At 44.6% G+C, this 24,632-nt stretch overlaps 1 protein-coding gene across 1 annotated transcript in view; it reads left to right on the forward strand.

The window, feature by feature from the left end:
- ddx27 (DEAD (Asp-Glu-Ala-Asp) box polypeptide 27) overlaps window positions 1-24,632 on the forward strand; it is a 56,411-nt gene that overhangs the window by 13,764 nt on the left and 18,015 nt on the right. Inside the window, exons 2-8 of the mRNA XM_041205169.1 lie at window positions 9,720-9,863; window positions 10,441-10,500; window positions 13,785-14,001; window positions 14,123-14,172; window positions 19,518-19,604; window positions 21,667-21,772; window positions 24,275-24,448. Coding sequence (XP_041061103.1) covers window positions 9,720-9,863; window positions 10,441-10,500; window positions 13,785-14,001; window positions 14,123-14,172; window positions 19,518-19,604; window positions 21,667-21,772; window positions 24,275-24,448 — 838 coding nt within the window. The remainder of the gene's footprint in view (window positions 1-9,719; window positions 9,864-10,440; window positions 10,501-13,784; window positions 14,002-14,122; window positions 14,173-19,517; window positions 19,605-21,666; window positions 21,773-24,274; window positions 24,449-24,632) is intronic.

Raw genomic sequence — 24,632 nt, forward strand, 5'->3', positions numbered from 1 at the left:
GTTGTCACTGCCTCGATACCATTCACACACACACACACACACAGTCACTGCCCTGATACCATTCACACACACCATCACTGCCCCGATACCATTCACACAGACACACACACACCGTCACTGCCCCATACCATTCACACATACACACATGCACATGCATGGTCACTGCCCCAGTGCCATTCATACGCACCGTCTCTGCCCCGATGTCATTCACACACACACACACACACAGTCACTGCCCCGATAACATTCACACACAAACACACTCCCCGTCACTGCCCTGCTGCCATTCAAACGCACTGTCTCTGCCCCGATGCCATTCATACACACACACACACACACACCGTCACTGCCCCGGTGCCATTCACACATACACACACACACCGTCACTGCCCTGATACCATTCACACACACACTCACACACACTGTCAGTGCCCCAGTACCACTTGCACAGACACACACACACACCGTCACTGCCCCTATACCCATTCACACACACACACACACACACACACACACACACTGTCACTTCCCTGATACAATTCACACACACACACTCACACCACGTCACTGCCCTGATACCATTCACACACACACACACCATCACTGCCCTGATACCATTCACACACGTTGTGACTGCCTCGATACCATTCACACACACACACAACGTCACTTCCCCGATACCATTCATACACACCATCACTGCCCCGATACCATTTACACACACACACACACACACACACACACACACACACACACACACACACACACACACACACACCCTGTCACTGCCTGAAAGCATTCACACACACACACTCTGTCACTGCCCCATACCATTCACACATACACATGCACATGCCCGTTGCCATTCATACACACCGTCTCTGCCCTGATGCCATTCACGCACACACACCCCGTCACTGCCCTGGTGCCATTCATACACACCGTCTCTGCCCCGATGCCATTCACACACACACACACACACACACACTGTCAGTTCCCCAGTACCATTCGCACAGACACACACACCGTCACTGCCCCATACCTTTCACACACACATACACACACACGCACACATGCACTGTCACTGCGACGATACCATTCACACACACACACACACACATCATCACTGCCCCGATACCATTCACACACACCTTGTCACTGCCCCGATACCATTCACACACACATCGTCACTGCCCCGATACCGTTCACACACTCACACCGTCACGGCCCCAATACCATTCACACACTCACACCGTCACTGCCCCAATACCATTCACACACACACACCGTCACTGCCCCATTCCTATTCACACACTCACACCGTCACTGCCCCAATACCATTCACACACTCACCGTCACTGCCCCAATACCATTCACACACTCTCACCGTCACTGCCCCAATACCATTCACACACTCACACCGTCACTGCCCCGATACCATTCACACACTCACACCGTCACTGCCCCGATACCATTCACACACACATCATCACTGCCCCAATACCATTCACACACACATCGTCACTGCCCCGATACCATTCACACACACATCGTCACTGCCCCGATACCATTCACACACACATCGTCACTGCCCCGATACCATTCACACACACATCATCACTACCCCGATACCTTTCACACACACAGCGTCACTGCCCCAATACCATTAACACACTTACACCATTAGTGTCTCGATACCATAAACACACACACGCCATCAATGCCCCGATACCATTCACACGCACACACCATCACTGCCCCGGTGCCATTCACACACAGACACCGTCACTGCCCCAATACCATTCACACACATACATACGTCGTAACTGCCCCGATACCACTCACACACTCGTACCGTCACTGCCCCGATACCATTCACATGCTCGTACTGTCACTGCCCCGATACCATAAACACACACACACCGTCACTGTCCCTATACCATAAACACACACACCGTCACTGCCCCGATACCATTCACACACTCGTACCGTCACTGCCCCGATACCATTCACACACGCACACCGTCACTGTCCCGATACCATAAACACACACACACTGTCACTGCCCCGATACCATTCACACACACCTTGTCACTGCCCCGATACCATTCACACACACCTTGTCACTGCCCCGATACCATTCACACACACATCGTCACTGCCCCGATACCGTTCACACACTCACACCGTCACTGCCCCCATACCATTCACACACTCACACCGTCACTGCCCCAATACCATTCACACACACACACCGTCACTGCCCCATTCCTATTCACACACTCACACCGTCACTGCCCCAATACCATTCACACACTCACCGTCACTGCCCCAATACCATTCACACACTCTCACCGTCACTGCCCCAATACCATTCACACACTCACACCGTCACTGCCCTGATACCATTCACACACTCACATCGTCACTGCCCTGATACCATTCACACACACATCATCACTGCCCCAATACCATTCACACACACATCGTCACTGCCCCGATACCATTCACACACACATCGTCACTGCCCCGATACCATTCACACACACATCGTCACTGCCCCGATACCATTCACACACACATCATCACTACCCCGATACCATTCACACACACATCGTCACTGCCCCAATACCATTAACACACTTACACCATTAGTGTCTCGATACCATAAACACACACACGCCATCACTGCCCTGATACCATTCACACGCACACACCATCACTGCCCCGGTGCCATTCACACACAGACACTGTCACTGCCCCAATACCATTCACACACACACATACGTCGTAACTGCCCCGATACCACTCACACACTCATACCGTCACTGCCCCGATACCATTCACACTCTCGTACTGTCACTGCCCCGATACCATAAACACACACACACCGTCACTGTCCCGATACCATAAATACACACACCGTCACTGCCCCGATACCATTCACACACTCGTACCGTCACTGCCCCGATACCATTCACACACTCACACCGTCACTGTCCCGATACCATAAACACACACACACTGTCACTGTCCCGATACCATAAACACACACACACCATCGCTGTCCCGATACCATACACACACACACACACACACACACACACACATCGTCACTGCCCCGGTACCATTCATGTACACGCACACACTGTCACAGCCTGGTACAATACACACACACATACACACACCCTCACTGTCCCGATACCATAAACACACACACGCACCGTCACTGCCCCGATACCAGACACACTCACACCGTCACTGCCCCGATACCAGACACACTCACACCGTCACTGCCCCGATACCAGACACACTCACACCGTCACTGCCCCGATACCAGACACACTCACACCGTCACTGCCCCGATACCAGACACACTCACACCGTCACTGCCCCGATACCAGACACACACACCGTCACTGCCCCGATACCAGACACACTCACACCGTCACTGCCCCGATACCATAAACACACGCACACACCGTCACTGCCCCGATACCATAAGCAAACACACACAACGTCTCTGGCCCGATACCATAAACAAACACACACTGTCACTGCTCTGATACCATAAACACACACAGACCGTCTACTTCCCCGATACCATAAACACACACACAGACCGTCCACTGCCCCGATACCATAAGCACACACACACCCTCACTGCCCCGATATCATAACCACACTCACCGTCACTGCCTCGATACCATAAACACACACAAACTGCCACTGCCCCGATACCATAAGCACACTCACACCGTCACTGCCCCGATACCATAAGCACACTCACACCGTCACTGCCCCGATACCATAAGCACACATACACCCTCACTGTCCCGATAACATAACCACACACACCATCACTGCCTCGATACCATAAACACACACACACACCGTCACTGCCCCGATACCATTCACACACACACGCACTCACATAGGCACATACACACACACACACTGTTTCTGCCCCGATACCATAAACACACATACACACACACACACCTTCACTGCCCTGATACCATTCACACACACATACACTGTCACTGCCCCGATACCATAAACACACACACACACACACACCGTCACTGCCCTGATACCATTCACACACACACACACACTCCGTCACTGCTCCAGTGCCATTCACACACACACACATCGCCACTGCCCCGATACCATTTACATACACACACACACTGTCACTGCCCTGATACCATTCACACACAAACACACACACACACACACACACACACACACACACACACAGTCACTGCTCCCGTACGATTCGCACACACACACACACACACACCATCACTGCCCCTGTACCACACACACACACACGCACACACTGTCAGTGCCCTGGTACCATTCACACACACACCCCCTGTCCCTGCTCTGATACCATAATCTTACCATTAGTCCTTTACAGCCTTGTGGACTTAACATTGAGTTCAACAACTTCAGACCATGAACTCTCTACTCTATCCTCACCCTTTTTTAAATCCTCTTTTTTTATATTCATTATTATTTTTTATCCACTCATTTTAATTTTTATTCATTTATTCATTGTTTTATGCCCTTTTTTAATCCTTCCTTTTATCCCATTTTCTAACCTCAAATGACCCAAACCTCCCTGTCCCTCACGCCTTCTCCTCCCTCCCAGAAACATGATAGGGTCCCCCTTGTCCTCACTTATCACCCCATCAGCCTCCGCATTCAAAGGATCATCCTCCGCCATTTCCGCCAACTCCAGCATGATGCCACCACCAAACACATCTTCCCTTCACCCCCCCTATCGGCATTCCGTAGGGATCGCTCCCTCTGGGACACCCTGGTCCACTCCTCCATCACCCCCTACTCCTCAACCCCCTCCTATGGCAACACCCCATGCCCACGCAAAAGATGCAACACCTGCCCCTTCACTTCCTCTCTCCTCACTGTCCAAGGACCCAAACACTCTTTTCAAGTGAAGCAGCATTTCACTTGCATTTCCCCCAACTTAGTCTACTGCATTCGTTGCTCCCAATGTGGTCTCCTCTACATTGGAGAGACCAAACGTAAACTGGGCGACCGCTTTGCAGAACACCTGCGGTCTGTCCGCAAGAATGACCCAAACCTCCCTGTTGCTTGCCATTTTAACACTCCACCCTGCTCTCTTGCCCACATGTCTGTCCTTGGCTTGCTGCATTGTTCCAGTGAAGCCCAACGCAAACTGGAGGAACAACACCTCATCTTCCGACTAGGCACTTTACAGCCTTCCGGACTGAATGTTGAATTCAACAACTTTAGGTCTTGAGCTCCCTCCTCCATCCCCACCCCCTTTTTGTTTCTTCCCCCTTCCTTTTGTTTTTTCCAATAAATTATATAGATTTTTCTTTTCCCACCTATTTCCATTATTTTTAAATATTTTTAAATCTTTTATGCTCCCCCCACCCACTAGAGCTATACCTTGAATGCCCTACCATCCATTCTTAATTAGCACATTTGTTTAGATAATATCACCAACTTTAACACCTATGTGTTCTTTTGTTCTGTTGTCTGTGACATCTTTTGATGATCTGCTTCTATCTATCACTGCTTGTTTGTCCCTACAACCACACCAACCCCCTCCACTTCTCTCCCCCCACCCAAACCCCCCCCCACACGCCTTAAACCAGCTTATATTTCACCCCTTTCTTGGAATCACTCAAGTTCTGTCGAAGGGTCATGAGGACTCGAAACGTCAACTCTTTTCTTCTCCGGCGATGCTGCCAGACCTGCTGAGTTTTTCCAGGTAATTCTGTTTTTACTTTAAGCCTTAAGTGTTCCCATACTTAAGTAAGTCTATTTATCTGCAGTAATTATCATCCACCAGATGGGGACCCATTCACCTATTTCATATCGTCTGACTTTTTTTTCTTATCCAAGGTTCTTAAATAACACAGTTCTTTGTGTCACATGCAAATTTGCAATTTCCACAATGCCTGTATTCAAATTATAAATGTAGACAGTGAAAAGCAACTGACATTAACAACAATGTTATGTGCGAGAATGCAGCCAATTACTTATCCAAACCAAGGTCTGTCCTTGAATTTCACATGGGTTTTTCTTATAACATATGCTATTATGTGGCATCTAAGCTGAAGCTTTTTGAAAATTGACCTTTTCCAGCAGCCATGTTAAGATCCTCTTCAGAATCCCTTCACTGTTGAAATGGTAACTTGCAATTCCTTCTAGCAACTTGCCTACAACATATTTCCAGCTATAAATTTCCAGTTCTGACTAATTGCCCTTCTTGAATCATGCTACAATATCCACCACTGTCCAGTCCATCAGAACAATCCCTGACTTTACAAATAAGTAAGGGACTTATTGAGCACTTACCAATTTTTTTTATGGTTTGTTTGGTACCTCAGTACTAAAGCCCAATTTGTTTTGAGACGCTTTATTTTTTCCAGGATTACATCCGTGTTCATTTTGACATTTACAATAACAACTTGCATTTATATACCACCTTAATATAGCAAAATGTCCCAAGGCTTTATACAGGAGGTTATCAAACCAAATTTGACGCTGAACCACGTAACGGACTATAAGGACAGGTGATCAAAATTTGATCAACAAAATAGGTGTTAAGGAGTGTCTTAAGGGAGGATAAGGAGGCAAAGATGTTTAGGGAGGTAGTGCTAGAATTTCAGGTCTTGGCAGCTGAAGTGGTGGAATGAAGACTGTAGGTTGTGCAACAGCCGAGAATTCTCGGTCAAAGAGCACAGGGGTGATGGGTGAATAGGATTTGGTGCAAGTTAGCATACAGGCAGCAGAGTTTTGGATGAACTCAAGTTTGTGGAAGGTTCAAGTGTGAGGCTGGCTGGGATAGCATTTGAATAATCGTGTCTAGCGTTAACAAAAGCTTGGATGAGTGTTTCAGCAGCAGATGAGCTGAGGTGGCTGAGTCAGGCAATGTTTCGGAGGTGGAAATAAAAGGCTTTGTAGTCAGAAGCTCAGCTCTGGGTCAAATAGTTCAACCTCAGATAGTGTCCAGGGAGAGGGATTGAATCGGTGCCTAGGAACAGAATTTTATAGTGTAGAATGAAGACAGTGTCTTAAGCCTTTGGAATATTTAATTGGGGGGAATTCCTGATCATCCAATGTGGATGTTAGACAAGCAGTGTGATAAATCAGAAGCAGTGGGGGGATCAAGCAAGATGGGTATTGTCAGTGTACATGTGGAAACTGGCAGGTTTCGAAGAAGAGTCATATTGGACTCGAAACATTAACTCTGTTTCTTTCTCCACAAATGTGTTCTTCCAGCACTCACTGTTTCTCTTTTATATGTTTCCAGATGATATTGCTGAGGGGCAGCATGTAGAAATAGTAGATGACCAAGAGCAAATCCATGGGAAACTCTATATTTAAAATGCAGGAATGGGAAGAGAATTGCAGGCAATTATATGACAAGTAATGGATAGGTGAAAATAGAAGCAGACAAGTGCAGTGCCGCCCAGATGGACAACAAGTGATGGTGTGGTCAAATATCTCAAAGGCTGCAGGCATATCGAAAATGTTGAGGAAGGATAGTTTACCTCAATCACATAGAATGTTATTTATTACTTTGATGAAGGTAATACGAGTGCTGTATTTGAGGCAGAAACCTGACTGATGAGGTTCATTCATGGAGTTGAGCGGAAGATTTGTGAAACAACAGCATGCTGAAGGATTTTGAAGAGGAGTGAGAGGTTGAAAATGAAAAGGTTGCGACGATAGAGAAGTCAAGGTTCTTTTGAGGAGACAATAGATTTGAAACAATGCTTTGAATCTTAGTGACAAAGTAGCCTGTGGACATTTTTTAGAGGTGAGGGTGCAGGAGAGAGGGGCTAAGAAGACAATTTGTAGCAGAGGAGAGAAGCCACAGATGAACTTTGCATTCCAGAATGATCATGGAGGAAGAGCAGTTGTACAGAGGGGAGCAGAACCCAGCAATGTTTTATGTAAACGTTTACAACTTGTGCTGGTGAATTTTCCCTATTGTTGCTCATGGTCAGTTAAAATATTTAAAACAATAAGGCCAATACAGAATGTAATAATATTTATTGTATACAAAGCATGTAAGTTTTTATTGTAATGTTTGCTGATTATGAAAGCATTAGGTATGATGTCTAGTGGGTTTTACTTGAGTTTAGTGAATAAACCAAATTGACTTGTAGAGAAAAGGGAAGGTTGTGAAAAAAGTTGATTCTGTAAGGAATGTTGTTTAAGAAGGTTTTGGTTTGAACAGAAATGAATGCGATAGGATTGGCTTTCAAAACAGAGGGCCTAAGGAATATAATGAAAATAGATAATGATCAGAATTGGTAGTCCCTGAAATGAGGTCACTGAGCCACATCTGGAAAGAAAGAGCTTGATTTATACAGTGCCTTTCATGTTGTCAAGATCCAAAGTGTTTCATAGCCAATTTATTGCTTTTAAATATAATTACTGCAGTTACATAAACAACATGATGGATAATATGTGCGTGATTACACCTACAGATGAATGACAACTCTGTTCGTTTGTAGTGTAGCTGAGGGAGGAATGTTGACCAGGATACAGGGGAGAACTACCCGCTCTTCTTTGAATGGTGCCATGAGATGTTTCACATCTGCCTGAATGCTGTGGCAGAATCTTGGTTTAACATCTCATCTGAAAGACTGTGCCTCCAACAGCATAGCACTCCCTCAATGCCAGTCTAATACATTATAATCTGTTATTTACTTGAGAGAAACAGTAGCCACTGCACTGGACTCCATGTTTCTGATTCTTAAGCCAGAAGATTATTCAAGAAACTTTACTGTGTAGATCCAATGAAATTTGCAGAATAAATTTAAAGTATTTATTTTCTTTTAAATAGATCACAGGTATCCCGTCCTTCTGTTATGTTATCTTTGCAACTGATGCAGCCTGTTTGGGATTGCACTTATTCAGGATACTGATTAACTCACTCAGAATTTGATTTATGGAATACTAATGGTTGTAAAGAAAACAGGTCAGAAAACAGCTGCTTAAGTTTCCAGTCAAGAGAGGAGATTTGCAGTTTAATTTGCCATCCGAGCTTAGCGTCAAGACTGAGAGCAGTAAATGATGCCGGGAGGGGCAGTTGTAACACAATTTAAACTGGAAATCAGTAGCAGCAGAAAAAGGGATTGGAATCAGGAAGGAGATTAGCTGTTCATATATCACTTTGTTAGAGAAATGGAGCTAATATCTTCCAGGAATGAACAGCTCCCACAGCACTGTGATATTTTAGTTGCAATTCTTCCTCCCAGCTTTAGTCCTGGTGGCTGCTGCTTATTTAAAGTATATGATGGCTAAACTTGGGAGATTTTTTGCACAGTCCTGCCAATCATTGGAACAGTCATACTCGCAATGATAACTGTCAGTACTTAAATAAACTAGTCCTGGTTTGTGGACTCCTAATTTCTAAGTTCCAAAGCAATTTATAGCTATTGATTTTTACAATACAAGATAACTTCTCAAGCTGACGAAAGATTGCACCATTCCATGTGGACTGAATGGCCTTCATTGCTATAGTGACTCTGACTCAATTCAGTGTCCTTTTTGAAGCATCTGTGCCTTATATAATACTGATCTGAGTTATACCCAACAATGTTCTGTTTTATGCTGTCTGTGAATAAATAGTGAACGGACTGTTCTTGTTGCACATCACATTTCTTTGATCTGTGAGACTGTTCTATTTGTTTGTTTAGGAACCGCCTGTCACCTTACTGAAGCAAAAGAAGTTGAGGAATAAGTGTGTGGACTTCAGTGAAGACTTTCTGTTCACTGAGAAGGATGGGGAATATGATGACAACTGGATGATGGCAGATGTCCTGAGCCAATTGAAAAAGAATGTGAGGATCTGTAACCCTGCCTAACTACTGACTGTATTCACCCTAATATTCTTGGAAGACACACCATATTGCTGTTAATGTTGCAGTGTTACAGTGCTGCTTCCCAGAAATGCTGCCATTCATACTGTGAGAGCAGGTGTTCAATAGTTATTGCAATCACAGTGAATAGACCGACTTGGAAGCATTCTTTCTGTTTGCTTCTCTGCTAAGTTAAGATTAGTTTGGGATTGCTGGTGAATATCTAAAGTATGTGTGTTGATGAGTGTGCGTGTATGTCCCATAACACCGGGCTCTTTTTTGGAATAGTCCGTTGGATTATTAGGTCTCTGTCAGTGCCCTTGCTGACAGTTTGACAGGAGATGACCAGGAATTTTCAGCGCACTGAGCGGGTTCTTTACTCTCTTGACTCTTGTTGAGTGCCAACACACCAAGTGGGTTAGGATGATGGGTGTTGCCTGTGCACCTAAACTTAGCACCTTGTATTTGGATGCCAGGGCCTGTGTTTCACTGCTGTCCCAGAAAATTTAAAACTGTGTTCTTGAAACAGTGTTAACCTAATTTTTCTGCTCAATTCTAGAGAGCACCAACAACCTTGGATGATAAGATAGACAAAGTGCGAAAGAGAAGAAAAAAAGAGGTCAGTAGTCGTCAACATTTTTGTAAAGAATTGAGTGTCTGAATGTTTAGGTGTGAGAAGCTCAGTGGGACAAAGACCTCCGACAAGCTAAATTTTCCCTCCATTTTTCCTTCCTTCCCCTTCCATATGCGTGACTAATAAAAGTCTTGCACTGCTGATTTTTGCTGGGGGATGGTTTCACTAGGACTAGCAGTTCTTCAGTATCTGTCCAAGTTTATTATGTGAAAACTTAGATATGAAGGAGGAGTGGAGGGTTTGGAATTTGAAGCTGCCCCTTTCCACATAGGTGCATGATCCAAGGGTGACTTGATAACAATCAGCATTGGGAACATTGGTAGATTTTCCTCCTCCCTTCCTATTCCAGTAACACCTCTACTGTTACCTTGTGGAGACCAATGCACTGAGCACGGACTAAGAATTGAAGCCAAGTCCTTGGCCACAATGAGCAGTTCAATTAGTGTGGAGCAGAGACCAGGGAGGATGAAAATCTAGTACAAAAGTTAGTAGTGTAAATGGGAGCTGAAAGTCACAGCGGGACATTGATAGTTTAAGTGTCTGGGCAAACTGGCAGATGGAGTTCAATAAGGTTTGGACCTAAGAGAAATAGATAGAAGTATTTTCTACGTAGTGAGAAGTTAGGAACTGTAGAGGATATGAAAGATTTAGGAGTCTATTTTTTTCATTCAAATCTAGTGAATCTTCATTTTTAGCATAAAGAATAGCTTCTGAATAATTTTTATCAGATAATTGTCCCCACTATTTTGTCAGATAATAAAGAGAATATGAGAAAATTAACAGGAATTATGAAAAACAGACAGTAAAAGCTTCTACAAGTATATAAAAAGAAAAAGAGTAGCTAAAATGTTTGTTCTTAGAGGATGATGTTAGGGAATTAATAATGGGGAGCAAGGAAATGGTATAGAATTTGAACAAATATTTTGTATCTGTCTTCACAGTAGAAGACACAAAAAGCATCCTGAAAATAGAAAATCAAGAGGCAAAAGGGAGGGAGGAACTTAAAACAATCACAACTATGAGAGAAGAAGCACTAGGAAAACTAATGGTAGATAAAGTCCACTGGATCTGATGGTCTGCATCCTTGAATCTTAAAAGAAGGGGTGCAGAGATAGTGGACGCATTGGTTGTAATCTTCTAAACTTCCCTAGATCCCGGAAAGGCTCCAAGTGTAACACCCATATTCAAGGAATAAGGGAGACAAAGCAGGAAACAAAGGCCAGTTAGCCTAACATCTGTCATTGGGAAATGCTAGAATCCATTATTAAAGGGGTAGTAGTAGGACATTAAAAAAATTATAATACAATCAGGAAAAGTCAACATGGTTTTGTGAAAGGGCAATTGTATTTGACAAATTTATTAGAGCTCTTTAAGGATGTAACCACCAGAGTGAATAATGGGGTACCAGTAAGTGTAATGTATTTGGATTTCAAAAAGGCATTCAATAAGGAACCACATAAAAGTTACTACACAAGATGAAAGGTCTTAATGTTGGGAGCAATGTATTAGCAAGGATAGAGGATTGGCTAACTAACAAAAAACAGAGACTTGGGATAAATGGGTCATTTTCAACTTGGCAAATGGTAACTAGTGGAGTGCCACAGGGATCAGTGCTAGGGTCTCAATTTATTTATGATCCATATTAATGACTTGGATGAAGGGACTGACTGTATTGTAGCCAAATTTGCTGATGATACAAAAATAGGTAGGAAAGTAAGTTATGAGGAGGATACAGAGGGTCTGCAAGGTGATACATAAGTGAGTGGCAAAAATTTGGCACATGGAATCTAATGTGCGAAAATATGAGGTTGTCCACTTTGGCAGAGAAATTGAAAAGCAGAATATTATTTAAATGGAGCAAGACTGCAGAATGCTGCATTATGGAGAGACCTTGTACGTGATTCACAAAATGTTAACATATAATTAGGAAATCAAATTAAGTTTTGCCCTTTATTGCAAGGGGGGATGGAATGTAAAGTAGGGAAGTCTTGCTACAACTGTAAAGGGCATTGGTGAGACCACACCTAGAATATTGTGTGCAGTTTTGGTCTCCTTACTTTAGGAGGGATATAGTAGCATTGGAAGCAGTACAGAGAGATTCACTGTTCCTGGGAGGAAGCAGTTGTCTTATGAGGAAAGGTTGGGCCTGATTCATTGGAGTTTAGAAGAATGAGAGGTAATCTTATTGAAACATATCCTAATGGGGCTTGACAGGGTGGATGCTGAGAGGATGTTTCCCCTCGTGAGAGAATCAAGTTTCCCCTCGTGAGAGAATCAAGAACTAGGGAACACAGTTTAAAAATAAGGAGTCTCAGTTGAAGATGAAGACAAGAAGAATATCTTCTCTCAGAGGGTTGTTAGTCTTTAAACTTCTGTCCTCCAGAGAGTAATGGTGGCTGGGTCAGTAAATACATTCAATGCTGAGTACGACAGAGTTTTGATCAACAAGGGAGTCAAAGATTGTTCAGGGCAAGGAGGGATATGGAAGTGAGACCGCAAACAATCAGCCATGGCCTTATTGAATGATGGAACAGACTAGAAGCTCCCCCTGCCCCCATGCCATCCCCCCCACCTCCTGCAGGGAGTCAGTTTAAAAAAAAGTTCTTCTTTGTTGGATAAATTTGTTAAGAGCTTTAGGCCTAATGTATTTTCCTTGTTCTTAAAGGCTGTTAGACTTCAGACTGGTTTTCTGTGCTCCCATTTCCTCAAAGTGTCAGCTTCTTTCTAGGTTATGTTTCCATGGATGCCAGTCTAAATGGCCATAGTTCAAGTGTGGACTTTCAGAATGGGCATCCCCAGGATATTAAACTGCAGAGGACCAGATTCTGCAGTCAGCTTAAAACTAAAAGCACACATCTGCAAAGTTCCTTGGATAGCATTCAGGAGTGTGAGCCCTATCCAACTTCAGCCACCCTCCACTTGCCCCATGAAACCAAGCATCAGAACATTTATCCCCCCCCCCCCCACCCACCACCTTGAGCTCAGCACAAACCAAGATAAAAGCTGAACTTTCTAGGTTAATTCCATACTAGATAATCTTCCTGAACAATTTGCAGAGCATGAAAAACAAAGGATCTTTCAGCAGAAGTTATGGTTTTTATTTTTGATTTTTGCCAATGGCACCAGAAATGGATGTTGTTTGGGGAGGAGAAGTGTTCCTTGAAAGGGAGTTGCTGGGAGAGGGAAAGTGAGAAGGGATAGTAAAAATATGAGAGGAGGAACAACAGGTATCAGTCTTTGCTTTTGGTTTAAATGTTTCTCATTTCTAGGAGAAATCTACAAAAGAAGCAAAGAGAATAAAGACTGACTCTACTGAGGACACTGTGTCCAAACCTGATACAATAAAGGAAGATGAAGAACCAGATGAGGTGGAAGTTGAAGGTGAGGCTGAGGAATCTGATGGAGAAAAAGAGCCAGAAGATGAGGAAGATGATGAGTCAATAGCCGAATTTTCCTCAGCAGATGAGGATATTTTACAGAAAGCAGGTAATAGCACTGTCTGATCTTGAATTTATTGACATTGGTTTTTTTGTGGTAATACTGTACAGCTTGTTTCCATCTCTTTGTTGATTGTTCAGAGACTGACTTAATGCTGATTATTTCACAGACACACTGAAATTAAAGGGGAAGAAGAGAAAGAAGAAAGTTCCTGGGAATGTAAGTGTTCCTGGTGTTTTGTCTCCTACTGTAGTTAGGGCTAACGAGGATGATTGTATTGCTGAAGGTAAGAGTCTAACTGTCTGGGGGATGCGGGGATGGTGGAGGGAGGGCAGTGGCCAGCAGCAGATGACTGTTCATGAAACTTAGCTGAGGCTGAGGTTTTTTTCTTGTTTGTCGTTCTTAATTTTGGAACCCCACAACTGAGTGGAGAATATTCAGAGTGACTGCAATTGAGGTGCACTATTGGAATGGAAAAGCAACTGGAAGGATGAGTGGAAAAAAGGGGAAACAGAGTGACATGTAAAGGAGATGCTACGGGGAGTTGGATGGGTGGAGAATAGTTTTTTTTATTCATTCACAGGATGTGAGCTTCGCTGGCTGGTTCAACATTTATTACTCATCCCTAGTTGCCCTTGAGAAGGTGGTGGTGAGCTGCCTTCTCGGACTGCTGCAGTCCATGTGGTGTAGATACACCCACAGTGCTGTTAGGGAGGGAGTTCCTGGATTTTGACCCAGTGAAGGTGAAGAAACAGTGATATATTTCCAAGTCAGGATGGTGAGTGACTTGGAGGGGAACTTCCAGGTGGTGGTGTTCCCATCTATCTGCTGCCCTTGTCCTTCTAGGTGGTAGTGGTCATGGGTTTGCAAGGTGCTATCTAAGGAGCCTTGGTGAATTCCTGCAGTGCATCTTGTAGATGGTATACACTGCTGCTACTGTCTGTCATTGGTGGAGGGAGTGAATGTTTGTGGATGTTGGTGCCAATCAAGTGGTCTGCTTTGTCCTGGACGCTGTCCAGCTTATTCGTGGGAGCTGCACTCATCCAGGCAAGTGGGGAATATTCCATTACATTCCTGACTTGTGCCTTGTAGATGGTGGACAGGCTTTGGGAGTCAGGAGTGGAGTTACTCATCACTCGATTGCTGGACCCTGACCTGTTCATGTAGGCACAGTATTCATATGGCGAGTCCAGTTCAGTTTCTGGTCAATGGTAACCCCCAGGATGTTGATAGTGGGGGATTCAGTGATGGTAATGCCATTGAACATCAAGGGGCGATGGTTGGATTCTCTCTTGTTGGGGATGGTCATTGCCTGACACTTGTGTGGCACGAATGTTACTTACCACTTGTCAGCCCAAGCCTGGATATTGTCCAGGTCTTACTAATGTGGACATGGACTGCTTCAGTATCTGAGGAGTTGCAAATGGTGCTTAACATTATGCAATCATCAGCGAGGATCCCCACTTCTGACCTTATGATGGAAGGAACGTCATTGATGAAGCAGTTGAAGATGGTTGGGCTGAGGACACTACCCTGAGGAACACCTGCAGTGAAATCCTGGGGCTGAGATGACTGACCTCCAACAGTCACAACCATCTTCTTTTGTATTAGGTATGACTCTAGCCAGCGGAGAGTTTTCCCCCTGATTCCCATTGACTCCAGTTTTGCTTGGGCTCCTTGATGCTACACTCGCTCAAATGCTGCCTTGATGTCAAGGGCACTCACTCTCACCTTACCTCAGGAGTTCAGCTCTTTTGTCCATGTTTGAACCAAGGCTGTAACGCGATCAGGAGCTGGGTGGCCCTGGCAGAACCCAAACTGGGCCTTAGTGAGCAGGTTATTACTAAGCAAGTGCCGCTTGATAGCACTGTTGATGACCCCTTCCATTACTTTACTGATGATGGAGAGTAGACTGATGGGGTGGTAATTGGCCGGGTTGGATTTGTCCTGCTTTTTCCACATAGCGGGTAGATGCCAGTGTTGTAACTGTATGGGAACAGCTTGGCTAGGGGCACAGCAAGTTCTGCAGCACAAGCCTTCAATACTATTGCCGGAATATTGTCAGGGCCCATAGCCTTTTCAGTATCCAGTGCTTTCAGCCATTTCTTGATATCACATGAAGCGAATCGAATTGGCTGAAGACTGGCATCTGTGGTGCTGGGGACCTCCGGAGGAGGCTGAGATGGATCATCCACTCGGCACTTCTGGCTGAAGATTGTTGCAAATGCTTCAGCCTTATCTTTTGCACTGCTGTGCTGAGCTCCTCCATCATTGAGGATGGGGATATTTGTGGAGTCACCTCCTCCAGTGAGTTGCTTAATTGTCCACCACCATTCATGGCTGGATGTAGCAGGACTGCAGAGCTTAAACCTGATCTGTTGGTTGTGGGATCGCTTAGCTCTGTCTACCACATGCTGCTTATGCTGTTTGGCACGAAAATAGCTCTCTGTTTATAGCTTCACCAGGTTGACACCTCAGTTTTAAGTATGCCGGTGCTGCTCCTAGCATGCCCTCCTGCACTCTTCATTGAACCAGGGTTGATCCCCTGGCTTGATGGTAATGGTAGAGTGAAGGGGGGGATATGCCGGGCCATGAGGTTACAGATTGTGTTCGAGTATAATTCTGCTGCTGCTGCTGATGGCCCACAGCGCCTCATGGTTGCCCAGTCTTGAGTTGCTAGATCTGTTTGAAATCTATCCCATTTAGCATGATGGTAGCGCCACACAACACGATGGAGAGTATCCTCAATGTGAAGGCGGGTCTTCGTCTCCACAAGGACTGTGCAGTGGGCACTCCTACCGATACTGTCATGGACAGATGCATCTGTGGCAGGCAGGTTGGCAACGATGAGGTCAAGTATGTTTTTTCCTCTTGTTGGTTCCTTTACCACCTGCCACAGACCCAGTCTAGCAGCTATGTCATTTAGGACTCGGCCAGCTTGGTCAGTAGTGGTGCTACCGAGCCACTCTTGGTGGTGGACACTGAAGTCCCCTAACCAGAGTACATTCTGCGGCTTTGCCACCCTCAGTGCTTCCTCCAAGTGGTGCTCAACATGGAGGAGCACTGATTCATCGGCTGAAGGAGGGCCGTAACTGGTAATCAGCAGGAGGTGTTGCCCGTGTTTGACCTGATGCCATGAGACTTAATGGATTCCGGAGTCGATGTTGAGGACTCCCAGGGCAACTCCCTCCCGACAGTATACCACTGTGCTGCCACCTCTGCTGGGTCTGTCCTTACCCAGGGATGATGATAGTGTAGTCTGGGACATTATCTGTAAGGTATGATTCTGAGAGGATGACTATGTCAGGCTTGAGTAGTCTGTGAGACAGCTCTCCCAATTTTGGCACTAGCCTCGGATTTTAGTAAGGAGGACTTTGCAGGATTGACAGGGCTGTGATTGCCGTTGTCGTTTCCAGTCTCTAGGTTGATGCCGGTGATCTGTCTGGTTTCATTTCTTTTTTGTGACTTTGTAGTAGTTTGTTACAATTGAGTGGCTTACTAGGCCATTTCAGAGGGCATCAAGAGTCAATCACATTGCTGTGGGTCTGGAGTCACATGTAGGGTGACAGATTTCCTTCTCTAAAGGACATTAGTGAACCAGAACAAACGACAATGGTTTCAGGGTAATCATTAGACTTTTAATTCCAGATTTTTATTCAATTCAAATTCCACCATCTGCCATGGTGGGATTTGAACCCAGGTCCCCAGAGCATTACCCTGGGTCTCTGGATTACTAATCCAACGACAATATCTCTACGCCATTGCCTCCCCCTAGTAAGGGAGAACGAATAAGATGAGGCTGGGATAGAATGCTGTGGGAAGGATCTTCACCTAGAAATGAAGAGTGGGTGATCCATTTTGGCTTCCTCCTGAGATGCCTAACATCGCAGATGCCTGTCCTCAGCCAGTTCGATTCATTCCACCTGACATCAAGAAATAGCTGAAGGCACGGGTTGCTGCAGCTGCAATGGGCCCTGACAGCATCCCACAATAGCACTGAAGACTTGTGCTCCAGAACCAGCCGCACCCCTAGCCAAGCTGTTCCAATACAGCTACTACACTGGCATCTGCCCAGCAGTGTGGAAAATTGTCCATGTATGCCCTGTCCACAAAAAGCAGGGTAAACCCATCAGTCTACGCTCAACCATCAGCATGGTGATGGAAGGGATTGTCAACAGTGCTATCAAGTGTTACTTAATTAGTATTAACCTGCTCACTGACGCACAGTTTAGGTTCTGCTCGGGTCACTCAACTCCTGAGCTCATTACAGCCTTGGTCCAAACATGAACAAAAGAGCTGAACTCAAGAGGTGAGGTGAGAGTGACTGCCCTTGACATCAAGGCCACATTTGACCGAATGTGGCATCAATGGGCCCGAGCAAAACTGAAGTCAATGGGAATCAGGGGGAAAGCTCTCTGCTCGTTGGGGTCAAACCTAACACAAAGGAAGATGGCTGTGCTTGTTGGAGGTCAGTCATCTCAGTCCTAGGACATCCCTGCAGGTGTTCCTCAAGGTAGTGTCCTAGGCCTAATCATTTTCAGCTGCTTCATCAATGACCTTCCATCATAAAGTCAGGAGTGGGGATGTTCACTGATGATTGCACAACTTACAGCACCATTCATGACTCCTCAGATACTGAAGCAGTCCATGCCTATATGCAGCAAGACCTGGACAACATTCAGGCTTGGGCTGATAATAACATTTGCACCACACAAGTGCCAGACAATTACTATCTCCAACAAGAGAGAATTTCCATCACCCCTTGACATTCATGGCATCATCATCGCTGAATCCCTTACCTTCAACATCCTGCAGGGTTACCATTGACCAGAAACTGAACTGGACTAGCCATATAAATACTGTGGCTACAAGAGCAGGTCAGAATTGGGAATTCTGTGGTGAGTAACTCACCTCCTGACTCCCCAAAGCCTGTCCACCATCTACAGTGCACAAGTCAGGAGTTTGATGGAATACTCTGCACTTGCCTGGATGGGTGCAGCTCCAAGAACACTCAAGAAGCTGAGTACCATCCAGGACAAAGCAGCCCACTTGATTGGCATTCCACCAACAAACATTTACTCCCTCCACCACCGACACACAGTATCATCAGTGTGCACCATCTACAAGATGCACTGCAGAAATTCACCAAGGCACCTTCCAAACCCGTGAGCTTTACTACCTAGAAGGACAAGGGCAGCAGATGCATGGGAACGCCACCATTTGAAAGTTTCCCTCCAAGCCACTCACCACCCTGACTTGGAACTATATCGCCGCTCCTTCACTGTCGATGGGTCAGAATCTTGAAACTCCCTCCCGAACAGCACTGTGGGTATACCTACAAGGACTGCAGCAGTTCAAGAAGGTGGTTCATCACCACCTTCTCAAGGGCAATTAGTGATGGGCAATAAATGAAGTAGGGAGATTGAAAGGGTATTGGGATGGAGTTTGACTGAATGGGGAGATGATTGAAAGGATTATTAAATGGGAGAAAGACGAAGGACAGGAAGCTACTTTTGGAGCTTGTTGGCTCCCGGATTCTCACTGTTGTTTGTGCTACCATCCAGGATTCAGGTGTGTTCTTCGAGGATGCCCCTCAGTTTGACGACAGCCTAACGTTCCAGGATATGAATCTCTCTCGACCACTTTTAAAGGTATTGTGCGTCACTTGAGAGATGTAGCCGTCAGCATGTCTTTCTATTACTGTTACCCATTATTTGTCTGGGAGGTGCTTTGCTTTCTGGGTAGGATGCATTTCCATTTACAGTTTACTGTGTGTTACTTCCTGTTTGTAACCCGTGAAACCTGTTAGGAATGTGATGATGTGCACATATTCCTGTTGACTATTTTTTGTGAAGGATTGTCCTCTTCTGAAAAGTGTGGCCTTGGCATGAGACAGCTTCAGAAACTGATCTCGCATCACAAAATATGAATTAAAAACATACATTGTTTCAAAATATGTTTTCTCCTCCTCAGTAATCTCCTGTCTTGAAGGCACTGACACTTGCAGGCATAAAACTCCAATATCACCCATGACTCTTTTGCACCTTACCAAATAGTCATTGCTCATATGAATGCCCAGGCAATGAGTGTCACTAGTTTGACTGCCTGTTGAATCAGAGCTAAGCTAAATCCTGCCCTCACCTGACAGGTGAATTTTTTTTTAACAGAAGAATCTGGGTGGGATAAGAATCTGGCTAATTCTCCCTCCCTGGCCTGCATGCGTGGAACAAGTCTTCAGTAGGACAGACTGGTAAAATGGGCACACACATGGCAAGTAAAATGCAATGCAATAAAAGTGAAGTGATGCATTTTGGAAGGAAGAATAAAGAGAGGCACTATAAATTAAATGGAACTGTTTTAAAGGAACAGAAAGACCAGGCAGTTTACATAAAACCTTTTGAAGGTGGCAAGACAAGTTGATATGGTATAGAAACATGTTATTGGCTTTATAAATAGAGGTACAGAGTATAAGAGCTAGGACACCATGCTAAACCTTTATAAATCACTGATTAGGCCTCAGTTTGAATCTTGCCTGCAAATCTGGGCATCACGTTCTAGAAAGGACATCAGGGCCTTAGAGGAGGTGCAGAGAGAAGATTTAGTACAACGTTAATCAAATATGAGCGGTTTCAATTAACTGGTGAGAGTAGAGAAACTCAGATTGCTCTCCTTAGAGTAGGGAAGGTTAAGGGGAAATTTAACAGAGATGTTCAAAATTATTTTGGGTTTTGATAGAGAAGATAGGGAGGAACTGTTTCCCCGGCAGGATGGTCTGTAACCAGAGCGCACAGATTTAAGCTAATTGGCAAAAGAACACGAGAGAACCTGCTTTTTTTCTTTATGCAACAATTTATTATGACCTGGAATTCACTGCCTGATAGGTTTGTGGAAACAGATTCAATAGTAACTTTCAAAAGGGAATTGGATATATACTGGAAAAGGCAAACAATTGCAGAACCATGGGGAAAGAGCAGGGACTAATTTGAATAGCTCTTTCAAAGAGCCAGCAGAGGTCCGATGGGTTGAATGGCCTCCTCCTGTGCTGTAAGATTCTATGAAGAAGTTGAGAAGGAGCAAGGAAATATAGGTAGGCAATGTCAAGAGTGACTTGTCACAAAGAGATAGAGATGACTGAAACAGACGAGCTTGTTCGGAACCAACAACAATAGAGTGAATTCGTTTGGCCCCACTGGTGCTGCTCAGCTGATAGATGGGAACTTAGTATAGTGGTAGCCCAGGGAGTGAGTACAGACAATTCTCACACTCCACTATCACCTGGTTGAGATCAGTAACTTGTGGATTGAATCTGGATTTTGATTTTGTAGGACTTCCTCACTTGGAAATGTAGTTTATTGATTGGGCTATTGGGGAAATAAATACTTTTTTTTAATAACATGGTTCTGGTAGACTAATTTTCAATGCTAACATGTCTTTAGTTTTCCAGAAATCTTGGGTGTGTGGTACATTCTTTCTGTTCACTTTGATATAATGCAGTTTTATGACGTCCCAGTAACAGAGAAACTACATAGTTTACGAAATGCATTTATGTAGGCTATATTGTACATGTATTTTAATAATCCCAATAGAATTCATTATTGGAATTGTACTGTTTAATTGCGTGGTGATTGAGACAGTGCCCATCTATGATACTGCTGGAGTCCAAAGCTTAGGTCTTTGACTCTTTCTAACCATTGCTCCTCTTTGATTGTTTAGGCAATCACTGCAGTGGGCTTCAAACAACCAACCCCCATTCAGAAAGCATGTATTCCTTTAGGTCTACTCGGCAGAGACCTGTGTGCATGTGCCGCTACTGGAACAGGTAGGTTTTGCTTTAGTGCCTCACTTGGTCATCCCCTGATATATAATGTCTGCACAAGGAATGTGTTCTTGTGGATATGTTGTTGTGTCCATTAATTCCTGTACCTGAGCCATTTTATTGTTACAGTGATATCACTAGTATTTGAGCTCTGTATGTATTCCTGAGATTTCACCCAGCATTACTTAAACCTGGGCTATCCACATTTTTATACTATTGATGCGTTACATCTTTGCTCATAGCATGAAAATTATGCAGTTACGCCAGGATCTAAGATGGGGCAACATAATGTGTGGCATCTTTGTGCGATGATGCTGTTAGGGTGTGGTGCTCCTAGAGGATAGGTGTTTGCTGTTGCTATGTTAATATTATTATTGATACTGGGAGCTCTGCTGTGAATTTTCCAGTCCATGCTTTACAGCCCACATTGGTCAACTTGGTTTGTTCCTCAATTTCTCTCCACCTCTTCTTTGGAGGGTGGTTATTCCATGGCACTGGCTGGCCTGTGCTACTCCATGTAGCCATTGTTCAGGTGAGCTTTGAGCACACAGGCTGCTGGCACCACAACTGAGCTTAGATCCTTTCCATCCTCAATGTCACCATTAGCACATCCTTTAGCTAATATCACCACCATCAACACCCCTTTGTCCTTTTGTCTATGACACCTTTGGCAATCTCTTCTTTGCCTCCACCTATCACTGGCCCTCTATCCAGCTCCACCTGTCCCACCCCCCTCTAACAGCTTATATTTCACCTCATTTCTCGTTTTCTTTAGTTCTGATGAAGAGTCATACAGACTCAAAACGTAAACTCTATCTTCCTCTCCACAGATGCTGTCAGACCTGCTGAGTTTTTCCAGCTATTTTTGTTTTTGTTTTAGATCCTTATCTTACCCTATATCTGCAAACAAGCACTATTCAACAGAAGTCACAGGCTAGTGATGAACTCTGATTTTGCTCTTCCGTCTTCCCAGAACCCCACACCCATCCCACATTCCTTCTTTACCCGCAGACCAAGAGAACTGAGGCCCCTCTTACCCCTGCCAAGATCATCTAACACATCACAGATTGAGTGTGGAAGCTAGCTGTATCTAGGGCTATATGGCCAGTTGTGACAGAATCAAGCAAATGTCCTTGGGGATATTAACCCAGATTCAGAGAAGGTTCATTTGACTGATTCCTGGGATGAAAGGGTTATGTTATGAGGAAAGGTTGAGCAGCTTGGGCCTATACCCATTAGAATTTAGAAAATTGAGAGTGATTTTATTGAAGCATATAAGTTTGTGAGGAGACTTGACAGGGTGGATGCTGAGATATGTTTCCCTCTGTGGGGAGCTGAGAACTTGGAGACAGTGTTTAGAAATTAGGGGTCTCCCATTTAAGACAAAGATGAAGAGAACTTTTTCCTCTCAGAGGGTTGTTAGTCTGTTTAATTCTTTTGGCCAAAGAGCAGTGGAGACTGGGTCATTGAATATTTTTAAGGCTGAATTAAGTAGATTTTTGATCAACAAGGGAGTCAAGGGTTATGGGGGCAGACAGGAAAGTGGTGTTGAGTCCGCAATCAAATCAGTCATGGTTTTATCGAATGGCGGAGCAGGCTTGAGGGGCCGAATGGCCTACCCCACTTGTAATTCTTGTGTTCTTGAGTTAGCCACGAAGTTACTGACAAGCTGAGAGATCTAGAATTTCACCAGTAGTACCTGCTTTACAGATGTATGAAAGGAGCAATGGAATCAGCTTATAGTTAGTGATGGAGGCAGTTGCAACCTTGAGGTCTTGTGATGTCAGCATGACATTTAGATTAAAAACAAGTAACCTGAGTCCTGTGCATCACAGAAGGAGCTTAGAGGCTGAACTTTAACCTGCTGCATGTTGGGAAAAATGTCAAGGGAGAGGTCAGATATAACTGCAAACAGTATTGGGTCTTTGGACCACACTTGAGGCTATAATCCACTCCTTATGAAATACCTGCAGCATTCATAAGGCTGGGTGAGGATATCCTGTGGAATATATTTTGTGTTAAATGTAGCTGAGTCCATTTACATTTGGTTTTAAATATATTTTAAGCAAGAATATCTTATTTAGATAAAAACAAAACAAAAACAGAATTACCTGGAAAAACTCAGCAGGTCTGGCAGCATCGGCGGAGAAGAAAAGAGTTGACGTTTCGAGTCCTCATGACCCTTCGACAGAACTTGAGTTCGAGTACAAGAAAGAGTTGAAATATAAGCTGGTTTAAGGTGTGTGGGTGGGGGCGGATGAGCTGCTGCCTTGAATTGCTACAGTTTGTGAGCTGTACTTACAGCCATGGGAAGATGTTTTTGAATTTTGATCCAATGGCAGTGAAGGAGAGGCGATTATAGTTCCAAGTCTGTACGACCCTTGAGAAGAAACAGTTCAACAAGTTCACATGTTGCCAATCATCCATTTTCCTTAAAGCTATAGATAAAACCCTTGCAAGTCTCTGATTTTTTTCCCTATTTTTTCTCCATCCACTGCTCCATAGGTAAAACTGCTGCCTTCATGCTACCAGTCCTGGAACGCCTGATTTATAAGCCGCGACAAACTCCCATTACTAGGGTGTTGGTTCTAGTTCCAACTCGCGAACTTGGCATCCAAGTGCACTCTGTCTCCAGACAACTGGCACAGTTCACGTCCATCACCCTCTGTCTTGCTGTTGGTAAGTTTGGACTGTGCATCTATGTATCTTTATTTATCCATTCATGGGATGTGGGTGTCCCTGGCTAGGCCAGCATTTATTGCTCATCCCTAATTGCCCTTGAGAAGGTGGTGGTGAGCTGTCTTCTTGAGCCGCTGCAGTCCATTTGGTGTAGGTACACCCACAGTGCTGTTAGGGCAAGAGT

This window comes from Carcharodon carcharias, chromosome 14 (assembly GCF_017639515.1).
Source record: "Carcharodon carcharias isolate sCarCar2 chromosome 14, sCarCar2.pri, whole genome shotgun sequence".
In the NCBI taxonomy this organism is placed as follows: Eukaryota; Metazoa; Chordata; class Chondrichthyes; order Lamniformes; family Lamnidae; genus Carcharodon; species Carcharodon carcharias.